The sequence below is a fragment of the Telmatherina bonti genome, assembly GCF_933228915.1.
Source record: "Telmatherina bonti genome assembly, chromosome: 5".
In the NCBI taxonomy this organism is placed as follows: domain Eukaryota; kingdom Metazoa; phylum Chordata; class Actinopteri; order Atheriniformes; family Telmatherinidae; genus Telmatherina; species Telmatherina bonti.
In genome coordinates this window covers 40,023,989-40,040,961 of record NC_136623.1, presented here as the reverse complement: position 1 = coordinate 40,040,961, position 16,973 = coordinate 40,023,989, and the positions used below count along the sequence as shown (strand labels likewise).

The window sequence follows — 16,973 nt, the reverse complement described above, 5'->3', positions numbered from 1 at the left end:
ACTGAGCCTGCAGACTTACTCAAGGTCACACAATTTAGATTTAGTCCACATCCGGTTTTTATCTGGTCCAGATACGGCCCACATCCGGTTTTTATTTGGTCCAGATACGGCCCACATCCGGTTTTTATCTGGTCCAGATACGGCCCACATCCGGTTTTTATCTGGTCCAGATATGGCCCACATCCGGTTTTTATCTGGTCCAGATACGGCCCACATCCGGTTTTTATCTGGCCCAGATACGGCCCACATCCGGTTTTTATTTGGTCCAGATACGGCCCACATCCGGTTTTTATCTGGTCCAGATACGGCCCACATCCGGTTTTTATTTGGTCCAGATACGGCCCACATCCGGTTTTTATCTGGTCCAGATATGGCCCACATCCGGTTTTTATCTGGTCCAGATACGGCCCACATCCGGTTTTTATCTGGCCCAGATACGGCCCACATCCGGTTTTTATCTGGTCCAGATACGGCCCACATCCGGTTTTTATCTGGCCCAGATACGGCCCACATCCGGTTTTTATTTGGTCCAGATACGGCCCACATCCGGTTTTTATCTGGCCCAGATACGGCCCACATCCGGTTTTTATTTGGTCCAGATACGGCCCACATCCGGTTTTTATCTGGTCCAGATACGGCCCACATCCGGTTTTTATCTGGTCCAGATACGGTCCAGGTCCAGACCTGTCTGTCACCAACATCCAGGCAGAAAGTTCTTGCCTGGACCAGGTCTAACCTAGAAGAGCCGTAACAAAGCCAGACATGACACAAGGGAACTGGATTTGGCCCAAACCCGGGACATCAGTCAAAGTACGGGACGTGCTGGTCTTCGGGGAGTCCGTTGGTCCTTCAGCCTGAACCGATTGAAGTCCTCTGGGACGGCCTTCCACCTCGTTCAGGAATGTTTCTGGGAATTTTCCACCTTTCTTCCAGCGTCACACGGATCCTGGATGAAGCCAGGTTTATTCCCAACGTGACACAAGTCAGAGATGAATCACTATTAACCCGAGATAACGAGCCTGATCGGATCGGAACCTCTTCCATCTGACGGCTGGCTCTGCACGACGAAGGTTTTACAGTCTGGTGATCCAGAACCAAGTGGTCCAGACGGCGCTCCCAATTCTAACTGTAATACAGTGCAGGGTGTGTCCATGAGGAGATGCTACATCCTGTCATGTCCTGATCCTTCAGGTCTGCTGAGCTCGGGTTCTCGCTGGACCTGGACCATAACGGACACCAGGAACCGGAGCAGCTCGGATGATCCGTGAGACTCGTCGTGTTTTGTGGGATGGATGCTGATGAACGACAGACCGTCTGGAACGCCTCTTCTCTGTCACCTCAACATGTCATCGTGTGCTGATGAATCTGGACCAGAGCCCAGCAGGACTCAGACCCAAGATGCTCGAATGACTTTATTTATTATTATGTATTAAATTACAAGAACCCACACATACACCTGATCACCATCAGAGCCGGGGAACCTGCAGTAAGGAGGCTGATTTTAATCTACAGCGGCGAATTAAAGGTTGAAATTTTCTCTGGAAGTTCAGATGTTTGCTGAAGGTACGTTCTGCAGAAACTCCCTGGTTGGTGAGGAGGACCTCTAAGAATTCTTCTGCGGCACCTTGATGGTTACCTGGAAACGGAGAGAAAGGTGGTTATGGATGGCATCCCGACTGAAAGCAGACTACCAGGACTCACGGTTCACCTGAGGAAAACCAGCAGACGGAGCTTCAGAGTCTGAGCCCAGAAATCAGCTTTTCATCTGAAATCTTCATGACCAACTAAACGCTGCTGTCATGCTTCATCGTTTTCCCCACAACCAGAAGCAGCACGTCTCAGAACCCGTCCACTAACATGATGCTCAGCCGGTTTCAGCTTTTAGCTCTCCGCCGGGTTAAAGGCGGGACGCTGTGGGAGCTCGGAGGGCTGAGTCCGCTGCTCCACCGCCGCTGCTCCACTACTAACTTACTAATGTTTGGTTGAGTTTTGGCTTCTTGTTTCCATAGCAACTGAGCTGTAGCTGGACAGAACTGCAGAGGTTTGAGACTGGACTCCAGAGCAGCTTTTCAGGTGAATCCCAACAGGAACTGGATCATCGTACATCTGCACACTCAGGCCCACGTTGGAGCTGCTCACAGCCAAACAGCAGCTCCAGCTGAATGCTTTCAGCTGATCTGGTCTCTAAACTAGACATCAACACACTTCAGAGAGAAAAGCTGAACCCTGAACTCCAGCCCCGGATGATCCGGTTGACAGAATGAAACTGGACTCCAGTATCTGAGCTGCAGGTCTCAACATGTTCTGCTGATAAAATACCAATTTAATCCAGAAATGGCCGCACCTGAAGACTGCAGGGCCCTGAGGCAGAACAGTCTGCATGTCTAAACCGGCCAGAAATAGAAAAAGAGGCTGAAATGCAGCTGAACCGGCTAAAAAGCGTCCAACACGACCATGTGGGCACCACAGGTAACATCCTGCTACCGCAGGCTGCAGGACCGCGTCAGGTGATCTTCATCCACATCCTGACGGAGCAGACCTCCTGTACGTCTAAGAACTCCTGACAGAAGGAACCGGAACCATGAACCCAAACCTCTGGCCTCCAGATGCTGGTTCTGGATGCATCCTTTCTGTAGGCGGGCTTCCAGTGTCTGTGTGCTCACCGTTTTAACCTCCGTGTAGTTCTCCAGACCGTACTCTCCCAGCTCCCTGCCGACTCCCGAAGCCTTGTATCCTCCAAACGGAGCCTGAGCACCGAACACGTCGTAGCAGTTAATCCTGAAGAGAAACACACGAGTCGTCAGAGGACCACCGAGACCAGAACCTGGAGCTTAATGTTCACCAGGGACAACAGCCACTGTGCAGCAGTGAACAGAGCACAGGGCTGTGGGAGCCCGAGAACCCTGAACCCCCCAAAGGCAGGGGTCCCAGTCAACACCCAGGAGGACCAGGTCTCCACGCGGAGATGTCTCATTTAACATGAACACAAGAACATTCTGGGATGTCCAGCTCTGGTCCTCAAGGGTCCTGCAGGTTTTCATTGCATCCCTGCTCCAACGCACCTGACACAAATCCATCTTCATTGGCTGTTGGATCCATTTAATGAGAGCCAGATGTGTTGGAACAGGGATACAATGAAAAGCTGCAGGACAAACTGGGCACCCTGACGAGAAACCGTGGAGTTATGTTGTGTTACCGCTCCAAACTGCTGGAGACTAAGTGACACATTCTGAACAACAACTTCTTCCAGCAGAACCAGTGAGCAGTTCTTCCTTCCCAGTGACGATGCTGGAAGCAGGATCTCACCAGACGGTTCCAGCTCGGAGGCCGTTCGACACATAGTGAGCTTTATCGATGTCCTTGGTGAAGACAGCAGCGGCCAGTCCGTACTTGGTATCGTTGGCTCTGATGATCGCCTCTTCCACCGTCTTAAACTTTAATATCTGCATCACTGGACCAAAGATCTGCAGAAGAAACATGACGTCAGGAACCAGGAGAACCCTCTCAGTTCCTGCAGAAAGATCAGGAGGAACCATGGAGAACACACAGAGGTCTCTTCATGGTGATTTCAGTAGACAACTCCTCATCAAGACCTCCTGCAGGTCAGGTTCTACTGATCAGGTTCTACTGGTCAGGTTCTGCGGGTCAGGTTCTACTGATCAGGTTCTGCGGGTCAGGTTCTACTGGTCAGGTTCTGCGGGTCAGGTTCTGCAAGTCAGGATTTGCGGGTCAGGTTCTGCGGGTCAGGTTCTACGGGTCAGGTTCTGCAGGTCAGGTTCTGCAAGTCAGGTTTTACAGGTCAGGTTCTGCGGGTCAGGTTCTGCAAGTCAGGTTTTACTGGTCAGGTTCTGCGGGTCAGGTTCTACTGGTCAGGTTCTGCCAAGTCAGGTTTTACTGGTCAGGTTCTGCGGGTCAGGTTCTACTAGTCAGGTTCTGCAAGTCAGGTTTTACTGGTCAGGTTCTGCGGGTCAGGTTCTACGGGTCAGGTTTTACTAGTCAGGTTCTGCGGGTCAGGTTCTACGGGTCAGGTTCTGCAAGTCAGGTTTTACTGGTCAGGTTCTGCGGGTCAGGTTCTGCAAGTCAGGTTTTACTGGTCAGGTTCTGCAAGTCAGGATTTGCGGGTCAGGTTCTGCGGGTCAGGTTCTACGGGTCAGGTTCTACTAGTCAGGTTCTGCGGGTCAGGTTCTACTGGTCAGGTTTTACTGGTCAGGTTCTGCGGGTCAGGTTCTACGGGTCAGGTTCTGCAAGTCAGGATTTGCGGGTCAGGTTCTACTGGTCAGGTTCTGCAAGTCAGGATTTGCGGGTCAGGTTCTACTGGTCAGGATTTGCGGGTCAGGTTCTATGGGTCAGGTTCTACTGGTTAGGTTCTACTGGTCAGGTTCTACGGGTCAGGTTCTGCAAGTCAGGTTTTACTGGTCAGGTTCTACGGGTCAGGTTCTGCAAGTCAGGTTTTACTGGTCAGGTTCTGCGGGTCAGGTTGTACTGGTCAGGTTCTGCAAGTCAGGTTTTATTGGTCAGGTTCTGCGGGTCAGGTTCTACTGGTCAGGTTCTGCAAGTCAGGATTTGCGGGTCAGGTTCTACGGGTCAGGTTCTACTGGTTAGGTTCTGCAAGTCAGGTTTTACTGGTCAGGTTCTGCGGGTCAGGTTCTGCAAGTCAGGTTTTACTGGTCAGGTTCTGCGGGTCAGGTTCTACTGGTCGGGTTCTACGGGTCGGGTTCTATGGGTCGGGTTTTGCAGGTCAGGTTCTATGGGCTAGGTTCTGCAGGTCAGGATTTGCGAGTCGGGTTCTACTGGTAGGGTTCTCCAAGTGAAATGAAAGGATAATTGCGGTTCTACCTCCTCTCTGGCGATGGTCATGTCGTCCTGCACATCTCCAAACACGGTGGGCTGGATGAAGTAGCCTCTGTCTGCAGCGACTCCTCCTCCACACATGAGCTTGGCGCCTTCTCGCTTCCCGCTGCTGATGTATCCCAGGATCTTATTAAACTGTTCCTGATCCACCTGGACGGGTCAGAGGAACCACACCAGCGTGTGAGACCCTGAAGGAAGGCGGCGCTGGGTGTATGTGAGGTGCATCACCTGAGGTCCCTGCTCGGTCTTCAGGTCGAAGGGGTTTCCCACCACCCGGGCCTTGGCTCGCTCCACGCTGCGCTCCACAAACTCCTCGTACACGTCAGCTTGGACATAGGTTCTGGATCCGGCGCAGCAGCACTGGCCCTGGTTGAAGAACAGCGCCAGGTGGGACTGCTCCACAGCATCTGCCACTAGACCGCAACACAAACACACCGTTTCCATAGCAACACCAACCCAGCACAGGAACCACTGCAGAGATTCAAACACCTGGACACGAGGACGTCCCAACCAGACACTGAACTGGACCAGAACTTATTTACTGTCTATAAATCCACCAAACCAAACCGAGGAAGGTCCCTGTTGCCGTCTCCATGACAACACAAGCAGACATGATTGTGGAGTAGTGATGTCCTGTGTCTCGCCTGAAAGACACTCCTGGATTCAGGAGGACCATTGAGTTTTCCTGTTTAGCTGCCCTGAATGAATGATTTAAATGATCTCGAAAGTCACAGAGTTACTAACTTGGTTATGTAGGATACGTCGGTCCATCTGAGAAGATCTAGACTGAGTTTACTGTATGTGGACGTTTTCCCCAGATCTTTTCCCAACATTCTACTCTGTAGATAATAAAACCTCCCAATATGTCACTAATAATTATTTATTGATGATTCTCTGATGAAATCTGGATCAGTGGTGATCCACGGACCTGTCCTTGCAGGAAATACTAAACTTCTGGTGGATGCTGCTTTTATAACCAATCCTGACACCCTCACCAGCTGCCACTTAATCTACTGGTCTGAGAATCTTCCACAAAGTGTTTCTGAAAGACACTAAAGGTCCCGGCGGTGGAACAGAACTCTTACTGTTGGCATCGGACAGGACAATGTTGGGACTCTTTCCTCCAAGCTCCAAGGTGACCTTCTTCAGGTTGCTGCTGCCTGAAGCCTGCTGGATCAGATGCCCCACCTGACGGACGGAGACGGAGAGCCAAGCTGAAAACTGCTGTCTGAATGCTGAAGAAAAGACCTGCACATGTTCTCAGCGAACAGGCTGGATGGTTAAGCTGGACCAATAAAAATCATTACTTCCGTTTTAAACTAGTTGTCAGACATTAAAAACGTCTCAGAAACAGAAAATCCTTCACATGAAGACTGTTCGGAAGCAGGACGAAACCAGTCATATAGTATCTAATGCAAAATTCTGGATCATACCCTCAGCCTGACCAATCTAATGGTTTCGTCTTTAAAAAGACCTCCATGCCGACCGGCGGCCGACTGTAGCGTCAGCGAAAGAAATTACATTATTTGTCCGAAAAACAGCCTGAATGTCAGGTTTGGCTTCAGATTCAGTCTCGCTGTAAGCTGGATGATAAAAGCAACATTAAAAGCAATAAAAAATTTATAAAACATGTCTGCAGACACAGTAGCCCTTCAGAGAATCTAACGTGGTACCTCAGTGGATCCGGTGAAGGCCACTTTGTCAACATCCATGTGTCTGGCGATGGCGGCACCAGCTGTTGGTCCCATTCCAGGTAAGATGTTCACCACACCTTCAGGAAAACCCACCTGGAAACCAGTCAAGAAAAGCTTCTTTTAAAGGTTTTTATTCAGCTGGACAGAAAACGTGCTTTTACTAGATTTATAGTTCTAGTTCTATGTTTCCCTCTGGAAACTAACGATGATTAACAAATAACAGATAAACAGAGAAATAACAGATAACTAACAGGAAAATGACTGATAACTAGCAGTTAACTAACAGGAAAATAACAGATAACTAATAAGAAAATAACTGATAACTGACAAATAACTAACAGGAAAATAACTGATAACTGACAGATAACTAACAGGAAAATAACTGATAACTAACAGATAACTAGTAGGATAATAATTGATAACAGATAACTAACAGGAAAATAACTGATAACTAACAGATAACTAACAGGAAAATAACAGATAACTAACAGGAAAATAACAGATAACTAACAGGAAAATAACAGATAACTAACAGGAAAATATCTGTTAGTTATCTGTTATTTTCCTGTTAGTTATAAGCTATTTTCCTGTTAGTTATAAGCTATTTTCCTGTTAGTTATCTGTTATCAGTTATTATCCTACTAGTTATCTGTTAACTAACAGGAAAATAACTGATAACTAACAGATAACTAGTAGGATAATAACTGATAACAGATAACTAACAGGAAAATAACTGATAACTAACAGATAACTAACAGGAAAATAACTGATAACTAACAGATAAATAACAGGAAAATAACTTATAACTAATAGATAATTAACAGGAAAATAACTGATAACTAACAGATAACTAACAGGGAAATAACGATAACTAACAGGAAAATAACTGATAACAGATAACTAACAGGAAAATAACTGATAACTAACAGGAAAATAACAGATAACTAACAGATAACTAGTAGGATAATAACTGATAACAGATAACTAACAGGAAAATAGCTTATAACTAACAGGAAAAACTCTGATAACTAACAGATAACTAGTAGGATAATAACTGATAACAGATAACTAACAGGAAAATAGCTTATAACTAACAGAAAAATAACTGATAACTAACAGATAACTAACAGGAAAATAACAGATAACTAACAGGAAAATAACTTATAACTAACAGGAAAATAACTGATAACTAACAGATAGTTATCAGTTATTTTCCTGTTAGTTAACAGATAACTAGTAGGATAATAACTGATAACATAACTAACAGGAAAATAGCTTATAACTAACAGGAAAATAACAGATAACTAACAGGAAAATAACTTATAACTTACAGATAACAGGAAAATAACTGATAACTAACAGGGAAATAACTGATAACTAACAGGAAAATAACTGATAACTAACAGGAAAATAACTGATAACTAACAGATAATTAACAGGAAAATAACTGATAACTAACAGATAATTAACAGGAAAATAACTGATAACTAACAGATAACTATCTGATAATCTCGTGAGATCAGAAACCTTCAGATTCCAATAAGGAGAGTATAAATCGATGAACCTCTTTGATGAGACTGGCTACGTAGAGTGCTGTGAGGGGGGTCTGCTCTGCGACCTTCATCACCACCGTGTTCCCAGTTGCCAGAGCTGGACCCAGTTTCCAGGCCTGCATCAGCAGAGGGAAGTTCCACTGCAGGAAGAAAAAATGAAGCTTCGGTCACATTTATATTCTGGTAAATCTGGACTCATATTTACAAATGACACATTTACAAAAGAAAAACGGAGGCGTTTGTTGTTCCAGTGGAGCTCCCAGTAACACCAGTTTCCTTCATTCAGTTCAACTACCTCCTCTCGGTCCTGGTCTGCTTCCAGCTTCCTGTGATCTTGTTTCTACATCAGCAGACCCAGCTAGATTCCCAGGTCCTGAACCTGGACCTGAACACAGTCTGGACTAAACAGTCTGGACCTGAACAGAGTCTAGACCGTTCTCAGGTCCTGAACCTGGACCTGAACAGAGTCTGGACATGCCACAAAATCCTGGAGGGTCTGAGGGTCTCTGTAGCCGTCCTGAATGTTGCCTGAAGCTAGTTTAATTCCCTTTGTCCTTTCTGAACGTTGAGCTCCGTCTGGTTCTACCTGACAGCCCTGTTGGTATTTAGGTCCATACCGGTATGATCTGTCCACAGACTCCGACTGGTTCATGTCTGGTGTAGCAGAAATAATCTCCATCGATGGGGATGGTCTTCCCCTCCCACTTATCAGCCCAGCCTGCGTAGTACCTAAACACACAAACACACCACACCACACTACAAACACACTCGGGAGGAAAGAAATTACCTAAAACAAGCAAAAAAAATCCACCGGATATGATCTGACCTGGATGACTTCAATACCTTATCAATAATCAATCAATAAATTAATTAGAACAGACCACAAATGAATCTACATTTATTAGTTTTCTATATATTTTTGCCAGCCCTGGAGTTGCAGGAGTTGCAGGAGGTGCAAGGACTATGGGTCGGGACGAGTGTACATGAGTCGTACTCATTTTTGGACAATAGAGCAGTCTCATGCCTCCTCATATCAATCATATGACCGACGGCCGACTGACAGGGACCACGGGCCGGGACTCCCGACAGGGACCACGGGCCGGGACTCCCGACAGGGACCACGGGCCGGGACTCCCGACAGGGACCACGGGCCGGGACTCCCGACAGGGACCACGGGCCGGGACTCCCGACAGGGACCACGGGCCGGGACTCCCGACAGGGACCACGGGCCGGGACTCTCATTAGAGAACATCAAACAATTTGGGAACTTGGGAAAAAATTTTGGATGCAGACTCTAGACCAGAACTTCAGTTCTATACTATGAAGTAAGACCCTGGTTCAGAGCTCCAGATCAGAGCTTTGGACTGGGACCCAGGAGCAGAATTATGAACTGGGACTTCAGACCAGGAATCAGTTTCTGATCACATCAGAGGGAGCTGATTGGTCGACAGGTTTTAGTCTTTTCTCTCCTCCCAAAAGTCATCAGACCTGGACTGTGGACCCTGGTCCAGATCTGAGGGACTATGTGTGTTGTGTTGTTACCTTAAACATTTAACCACATTAGGAAGATCCACAGAGTAGGCCACAGCAAACGGCTTGCCATTGTCCAGAGTCTCCAGTTCCTGAAACCCAAAACTTTGTTCATCATGGTTGGGTGTAAATAAAGTAAAAATATTAATATCAAAACATGGAAACAAACGTTTGATACTGTTTGCTAATGAAGATTAAAGAACATTAAAGAACACGAAACACTTCTTCCTGCTGCTATTTACCTGCTGTCCTCACTAAACCACCTCCAATCCAATCCTCTTTATTTCTACAGCACATTTTATAAACATTAACAGTTTCCAAAGTGCTGCACAAATAAAACAGTGAAAAATAAAAACAATGTTACTGTATGAGGCAAACTTGTTTAATATATGTTTAAATTGATTTGCTATATTTACGAAGCATGATTTTATTTTAATCCTTATGTTAACAAGTAAATATATTTACATTAGATGTTTAAGTTTAATTTGGTGAATGTTTAAAGCCGGGGTAGGTAATGATGGGGAGCTAGCAAGATGTGGCCCCTCCCCCTGCATTGGCTCCTCCCCTGTTTTGGTCCCTCCCCCTGTCTTGGCTCCTCCCCCTCTGGTTCTGCTCCTTGCGTGATCCGAGGCTTTTTAATTTGCAGCTTTTTCCACCAACGATTTTCTCTTTCTCGGCTGTTTAGCAGGAGGAGGCAAATAAACCGAGCCGGGTCGGGAAATCCTTCCTGCATTTTCTCAGCCATGTTTGCCTTCCGAGTTTCTTCTTCTCTACTTTGTATTTTCATCCTAACACACTGTTTATATGCAGGGTGTGGCTATCAGGTATGTGCTGCTGGAGGGGGAGGAGGGGAGCCGGGAGAAGAAGCTACGAAATATAAGAAATGAACAACTCCATTTGGGTCGGAACGTTTGGATTGGTCAGAGTTTTTACAGATTTACAGTAAACTGAGGGGTCTAACTATATTTCTTACTGTTCATGATGACAGAATGTATAGACTACTCTATTCTGTTCTAGTCATGTAGCAGATGCTTTTATCCAAAGTGACTTACATATGAGAGTGAGAACAACAACAGCACTAAATCAAACAGTAGAAACCATCATAGGAAGGTGCTGGTGGACTGCTGGAGTCCAGTTGGATGCCAAGATTATAGACTATAGCTTAACAACTTTATGGAGTGTATCATCATATTCGTGTTTGGAAAACCTTTTTTCATTCCCATTCCAGTCTTATTACAGTCACTACCACATCAAAACCTTTCACTGACCAGACAAACATACCCTGACTTACAGGTTCATCTCAGAAAATTAGAATAATATCAAAACATTCTATATTTTTTTACACTCATTTCAGAATGTGAAAGCTGTACATTATATAGATTTATTACACATAAAGTGAAACATTTCAAACATTTATTTATAGAAATGTTGATGATTGTGGCTTACAGATAATGAAAAGCCAAAATGTCTCAGAAAGTTAGAATATTACATAAGATCAATGCATAAAAGGATATATTAAACAGAAACGTCAGGTTTCTGAACAGTATGATCATTTCCATGCCTCAGTACCTGGTTGGGTCTCCTGCATGAATTACTGCATCAACGCGGCGTGGCAATGGAAGCCACCAGCGTGTGGCGCTGCTCAGGTGGAATGGAAGCCCAGGTTGCTTTGATAGCAGCCTTCAGGTCGTCTACATGGTTGGGTCTGGTGTCTCTCATCTTCCTCCTGACAACACAGATTCTCTATGGGGTTCAGATCAGGTGGGTCTGTTGGCCGATCCAGCGCAGTAACACCGTGGTCATTGGAGCAGCTTTTGGTACCTTTGGCAATGTAGGCAGGAGTCCTGCTGGGAAATGAAATCTGCATCTCCATGAAGCTTGTCAGCAGAAGGAATGTCTCTAAAATGTCCTGCTAGATGCTGTGTTGACTGTGACCTTCAGAAAACCCAGTGGAGCAACACCAGCAGATGACATGGCTCCCAAACCATCACTGACTGGAAAGTTCCCTCTGGACTTCCAGCAACATGGATTCTGGGCCTCTCCACTCTTCCTCCAGACTCTGGGACCTTGGTTTCCACATGAAATGCAGAACCTGCTTCCATCTGAGAACCAGTCCTTTTCCTCCGTAGCCCAGGTGAGACGGTTCTGTCGGTGTCTCTGGTCCAGGAGTGGCTCGACACGAGGAATGGGACATCTGTAGTCCATGTCTAGGATCCGTCTGTTCATAGCGGCTCTTGATGAGTCCAGCTTCAGTCCGCTCCTTGTGAAGCTCCCAGATTCCTGACGATCCTCTCCAGGCGGTTCTGCCTTCTGCTGGTGCAGCTTTTCCTTCCACTCAGCCTTCCATCAGCATGCTGGGATCCAGCTCTCTGTGGACAAGCAGCTTCTTTAGAAATGACCTTCATGGCTTTCCCTCCTTGTGGAGGGTCAACGATGGTCTTCTGGACATCTGTCAGGTCAGCAGTCTTCCCCATGTTTAGGGTTATGGGTATCTGGGTTTCACATTCTGACATGAGTGATGAAATATTTGACTTTTTTGTAACATTCTAATTTTCTGAGATGAACCTGTACTGCAGACTGTTTGCTGATATTCAGTCTGGGAGTTTTTGGGTTAAATTCTTCCATTTCTTTGTTTCCAGGTAAAAACCCAAAAAGTTTCCCACCGTGACTGCATGCTGAGCAGCGTGATGTTCATCAGATCAGTCCTGCATGTTGACTGAATATCAAAGACCTACGGTCCATGTGGACGTTCTGCAGAACATCCATGACCGCTAGCAGCTTCATGTGCTGGCATCAGGAACAGGAACATGATGGAGGACTCGCCACATCCTCCACACAACACACTGCTCGGACAGAGGCTTCTTCAGCTCCTACAACGTACAGGAGCTCGTCCTGAAGCAAACGGCTTCTGTACAACCCCAAGAAACTAATTATTTCATTTTCAAATTTTATTTTGGTAGAAATAACTTACAATGTCCTACTGATTATTGGTGAGAGAGTAGGTACCTTTTCTGTTACATCATCTACTGAAAGATCAAAGAGGATCAAACGGCTGCTAAGGTAAACATGAGAGACGTTACAGTGACTCACAGCCAGGTACGCAGCGTCCCTCTCTACCGCATCGGCCAGCCTGCTGAGCAGCAGGCCGCGGTGAGAGGCATCCATACGTCGCCATGGAGACCCAAACCTGAAGGCATCACGTGCTGCCTTCACTGCCCTGTTAACGTCTGCCTGGAAACGGAGAACACGTTTATTAGTCGTTTACTTTTCTAAAATAAGTTACGTTTAAGAAACAACAACAAAAAGATAAAGGCGGAACTGAAATCAGTTCCAGGATGTTCCAGGGTTCGAGGATGTTCCAGGATGTTCCAGGACATCAGCGGCCTCCATCGTTGGTAAATGGAATAACTTTGGAACCACCAGGACTCTTCCTGGAGCCGGCCGTCTGAACTGAGCCATCGGGGGAGCCGCGCCTTAGTCCGGGAGGCGATGGTCACTCAGAGCTCCAGCGTTCCTCTGAGGAGAAACTTGTAGAAGGACAAGCAGCAGTCCACCAGTCAGGCCTGTCGAGCCGCCAGACAACAACCAGTCCTTGGTAAAAGGGACACGGCCGCCCGTCTGGAGTTTGCCAAAAGGCACCGGAAGGACTCTCAGGCCATGAGAAACTAAGGTCTCTGGTCTGATGAGACAAAGACGGAGCTCTCCAGTGTGAATGGCTGGCGTCACGTTGGGAGGGAACCGGGCGCCGCCCATCACGGGGCCGATAGCATCATGCTATGGGGGTGCTCCTGACCTCAGACTGGGGCAATGGCTCCAGTCTGTCCTGGACAGGACAGAGGGTTAGGGCCGAGGAGCCGGGCCAGAGTCCAGTCTGGAATCCAGTTCTGATCCGTCTCCCAGCAACCTGAGGGAGCTGGAGAGGTCCTACTAACCCTAACGGCGGAGGTGTTGGAAGACAGGTGAGCCGAGCTTCTGGCATCACTTGTTCAAAGACTGGAGGCGGTAGTTGCTGCGAAAGGTGGAGCAACAAAGTATTAGGCAAAGGCTGTGAAAACTTCTGTCATTTCTTTTTATTCTCAATAATATTAACCCTTTAACATCCACACTAACAAAAGGGCCAGAGAACATGTTTCTCTGAATGTTTTGGACAAGAATAAACAGAATAAATGTGTTAGCAACCGGCTGATGATAACGTTGCAACAAACTGTTGGGTTTTACCCAAAGCAGCTGGTAGAGACGCTCCGACACGTTGATTTCCCCGGCAGAAGTAAATCACTGCAGATTAACCTCTAGCAGACGGCAGAGCCGGACTTCAGAGGCTTAAATCAGGTCTGGTTCCAGTCGCGCTGTCTGGAACAGTCAACTGGTCCCTTCCGGTTCGGAGCTTTGTGCTTACAGACTGACTGAATGAACCAGGACTCGCTTCAGCACACTAGAATTTCCTTCCCACCAATCCTGGAACAGAAATGTCTAATATTCTGGACCCGCTGCTGGTCTGGTCCTTCCGGCTGTTGGCTGGGGGGTGGGGGGGGTGGGGGGGTAGTGGAAGTCCTACACAGCAGGCTGCAGGTAGTGTTCATGCAGATGGTCATGCTTTACCTGGTCAGCTTCCGCTACTTGACAGATGACTTCCCCGGTGGACGGGTTGATGGTGGGGAAGGTCTTCCCGCTGGTCGCATCCTGCCACTCGTTGTTGATGAAAAGCTGAAACACAAAGCGTCTCGTTACGCCTCCACCAGTCCCATAACCACACGTCATCACCTTCCTTCATCGCCCCCGGCTTCCCCACAAGCCCCGACAGTAAAGAGAGAGAGCCACACTTCACCTCTCCATCCAGACTGGACCCAACACAATCCCAGTCTAAACTGGAATGAATCCCAGTCCAAAAAGTCCACCAGGTCCGTCTTTTCTTCCCAGTACAACATAAACTACATGAGACAGTGCTACGACCTGACGAACCTCCCAAACCATCACGTTTTTCTTTCCCACGCTTTTCAAATCATTTCAAGTTGAAAATGAAGCCGTTTTCCCTCCAAACCACACGTTTCCACTTCCAGCCGGATGAAACCGGTTGGAATATGTCCCGACATTAACAGGGAGCAGTCAGACGTTGGGCTGAACGTCCAGTCAGATACGAAACTCCGATGTCTGATCCCGGTCCAACAGGAAGACGTCTCTCGTGCTTCTCTTGGCACCTTCCTGGTCAATAAAAGGTTAAATAATAAGATCTATAACCAATCAGCTGAATGACAACCCTTCAGTCTGATAAGAGATTAATCATTAATGAACACAACGAGGAAGGTTTACTCCTGAAACTGCGACACCTGCTGGTCGTGTTTAAAATTACACCTGGCTCCAGCTTCTCTGCTGACAGAGACGTTCTGTTTTCTACTGCACCTGAACACACCGCATCTTTTTCTCCTACACGAATTTAACATCTAACATTTTTATTACATAAATTATTTAATGTATTAGAGGCTGATGTTTGTTTGTAAAACAGGTAAACAGGTCCCTGAACGCACCACTCTACAGGTAGACAGGTCCCTGAACGCACCACTCTACAGGTAGACAGGTCCCTGAACACACCACTCTACAGGTAGACAGGTCCCTGAACGCACCACTCTACATGTAGACAGGTCCCTGAACGCACCACTCTACAGGTAAACAGGTCCCTGAACGCACCACTCTACATGTAGACAGGTCCCTGAACGCACCACTCTACATGTAGACAGGTCCCTGAACGCACCACTCTACAGGTAGACAGGTCCCTGAACGCACCACTCTACAGGTAAACAGGTCCCTGAACGCACCACTCTACAGGTAAACAGGTCCCTGAACGCACCACTCTACAGGTAGACAGGTCCCTGAACGCACCACTCTACAGGTAGACAGGTCCCTGAACGCACCACTCTACAGGTCGACAGGTCCCTGAACGCACCACTCTACAGGTAGACAGGTCCCTGAACGCACCACTCTACAGGTCGACAGGTCCCTGAACGCACCACTCTACAGGTAGACAGGTCCCTGAACGCACCACTCTACATGTAGACAGGTCCCTGAACGCACCACTCTACAGGTCGACAGGTCCCTGAACGCACCACTCTACAGGTCGACAGGTCCCTGAACGCACCACTCTACAGGTCGACAGGTCCCTGAACGCACCACTCTACAGGTCGACAGGTCCCTGAACGCACCTTGTTAAAAGTTAACCAGAAACGTCCAAATAAAAAGTTGCGCAATCGGATTTCCGGAAGTTTTTGCGCAACTTTCCCTGACCCCCGCGTGCTCCTTGACCCCGCGTGCTGCAGACCACGAACAACATGACCATATTTATCTGATCCGGAACCCAGATCTTGACTCTTATGGAAACGGGTTTCTCCAGAACCGGAAACGTTACGCAGCTGCAGAATCTCGGTTCTGTTAATTCCTTCTCCGCGCGCTTGGACCCGTGGTTCCGAACCAAAGCGGGTCCATGAACGGGCCAGCAGCGGGTTCTGGCACTACCTTGCTGTAGTGGACCTCCGGCTGGGTGTTCGGTACCGGAACCGCGGCCGCTGAGAAGAGACGGACCGAGGATCCAGAGAAGCGGGGCAGAGCGCGAGCCACCACGGTGCGCAGCAAGTTCATCGTTCCAGCTCGAGACTGAACTGAAGAGCAGACATAGACATATTATACATAGACTCCACACAGCATCACGCTGCCGCTACGAGCTGACGTCTCATCGCGCCGCCATCTTGGATGGGTCTCTATTTATCTGTAAGGTGTAGGTCCAACCACAACAATAACTTCACCAAGTTTTACCTGATTTTTCTGTTTGGTTTGTTACAAAGTGGAGACATATTGTTATGATAAAGATAACTGTAAAACATGAAAAACTATGTGCTAAAATATTTTTATAATGCTTTGATCCTAACATGTTTGACTGTTTATTGAGGCATTAAGATTTATCTGTTTTTATCTGGTCAAATAATAAATTATTTTTCAACCTTGTGAAATGTAATTCCACACGATCTGCTTTCAATATTTTGCCGGTTATTGCAACCGTATGCTGAACAAAATACAGGAATAGTTGCTGCTTTCTCTTGACTACGATTGATTCTTTCTTTTATTTACATTTATTAATTTATCAATATAGAGATACAGTTGTAAGAAGTCTGAAAATAAAGTAGTGTAACAAAATTATGCAATTAAGAATTTACCCAGAAAAACACTTGGAGAACGTAAACCTCCATCAAGACGTTTAAAATGTTCCTGGATCCAAACGGTGATCCTGATCACCACCAAAATTAAATCAGTTCTTCATTTTCACGTTTCCAACAAGTCCTGAAAATGTCATGAAAATCCG

At 47.0% G+C, this 16,973-nt stretch overlaps 1 protein-coding gene across 1 annotated transcript; it reads right to left on the bottom strand.

Annotated features, from left to right (window-relative positions):
- Positions 1 to 1,399: 1,399 nt before the first annotated feature.
- On the bottom strand, positions 1,400 to 16,275 carry LOC306756036 (aldehyde dehydrogenase, mitochondrial-like). The gene is made up of 13 exons (XM_079240657.1): positions 16,133 to 16,275; positions 14,228 to 14,332; positions 12,719 to 12,859; positions 9,641 to 9,720; positions 8,716 to 8,827; positions 8,110 to 8,238; positions 6,525 to 6,638; positions 5,937 to 6,039; positions 5,080 to 5,264; positions 4,837 to 5,001; positions 3,307 to 3,464; positions 2,664 to 2,778; positions 1,400 to 1,636 (listed from the first exon to the last, which is right to left on the bottom strand). Exons 1-13 carry the CDS (start codon positions 16,253 to 16,255, stop codon positions 1,604 to 1,606), a joined length of 1,563 nt encoding a protein of 520 aa, XP_079096783.1. The 5' UTR covers positions 16,256 to 16,275; the 3' UTR covers positions 1,400 to 1,603.
- Positions 16,276 to 16,973: the final 698 nt, after the last annotated feature.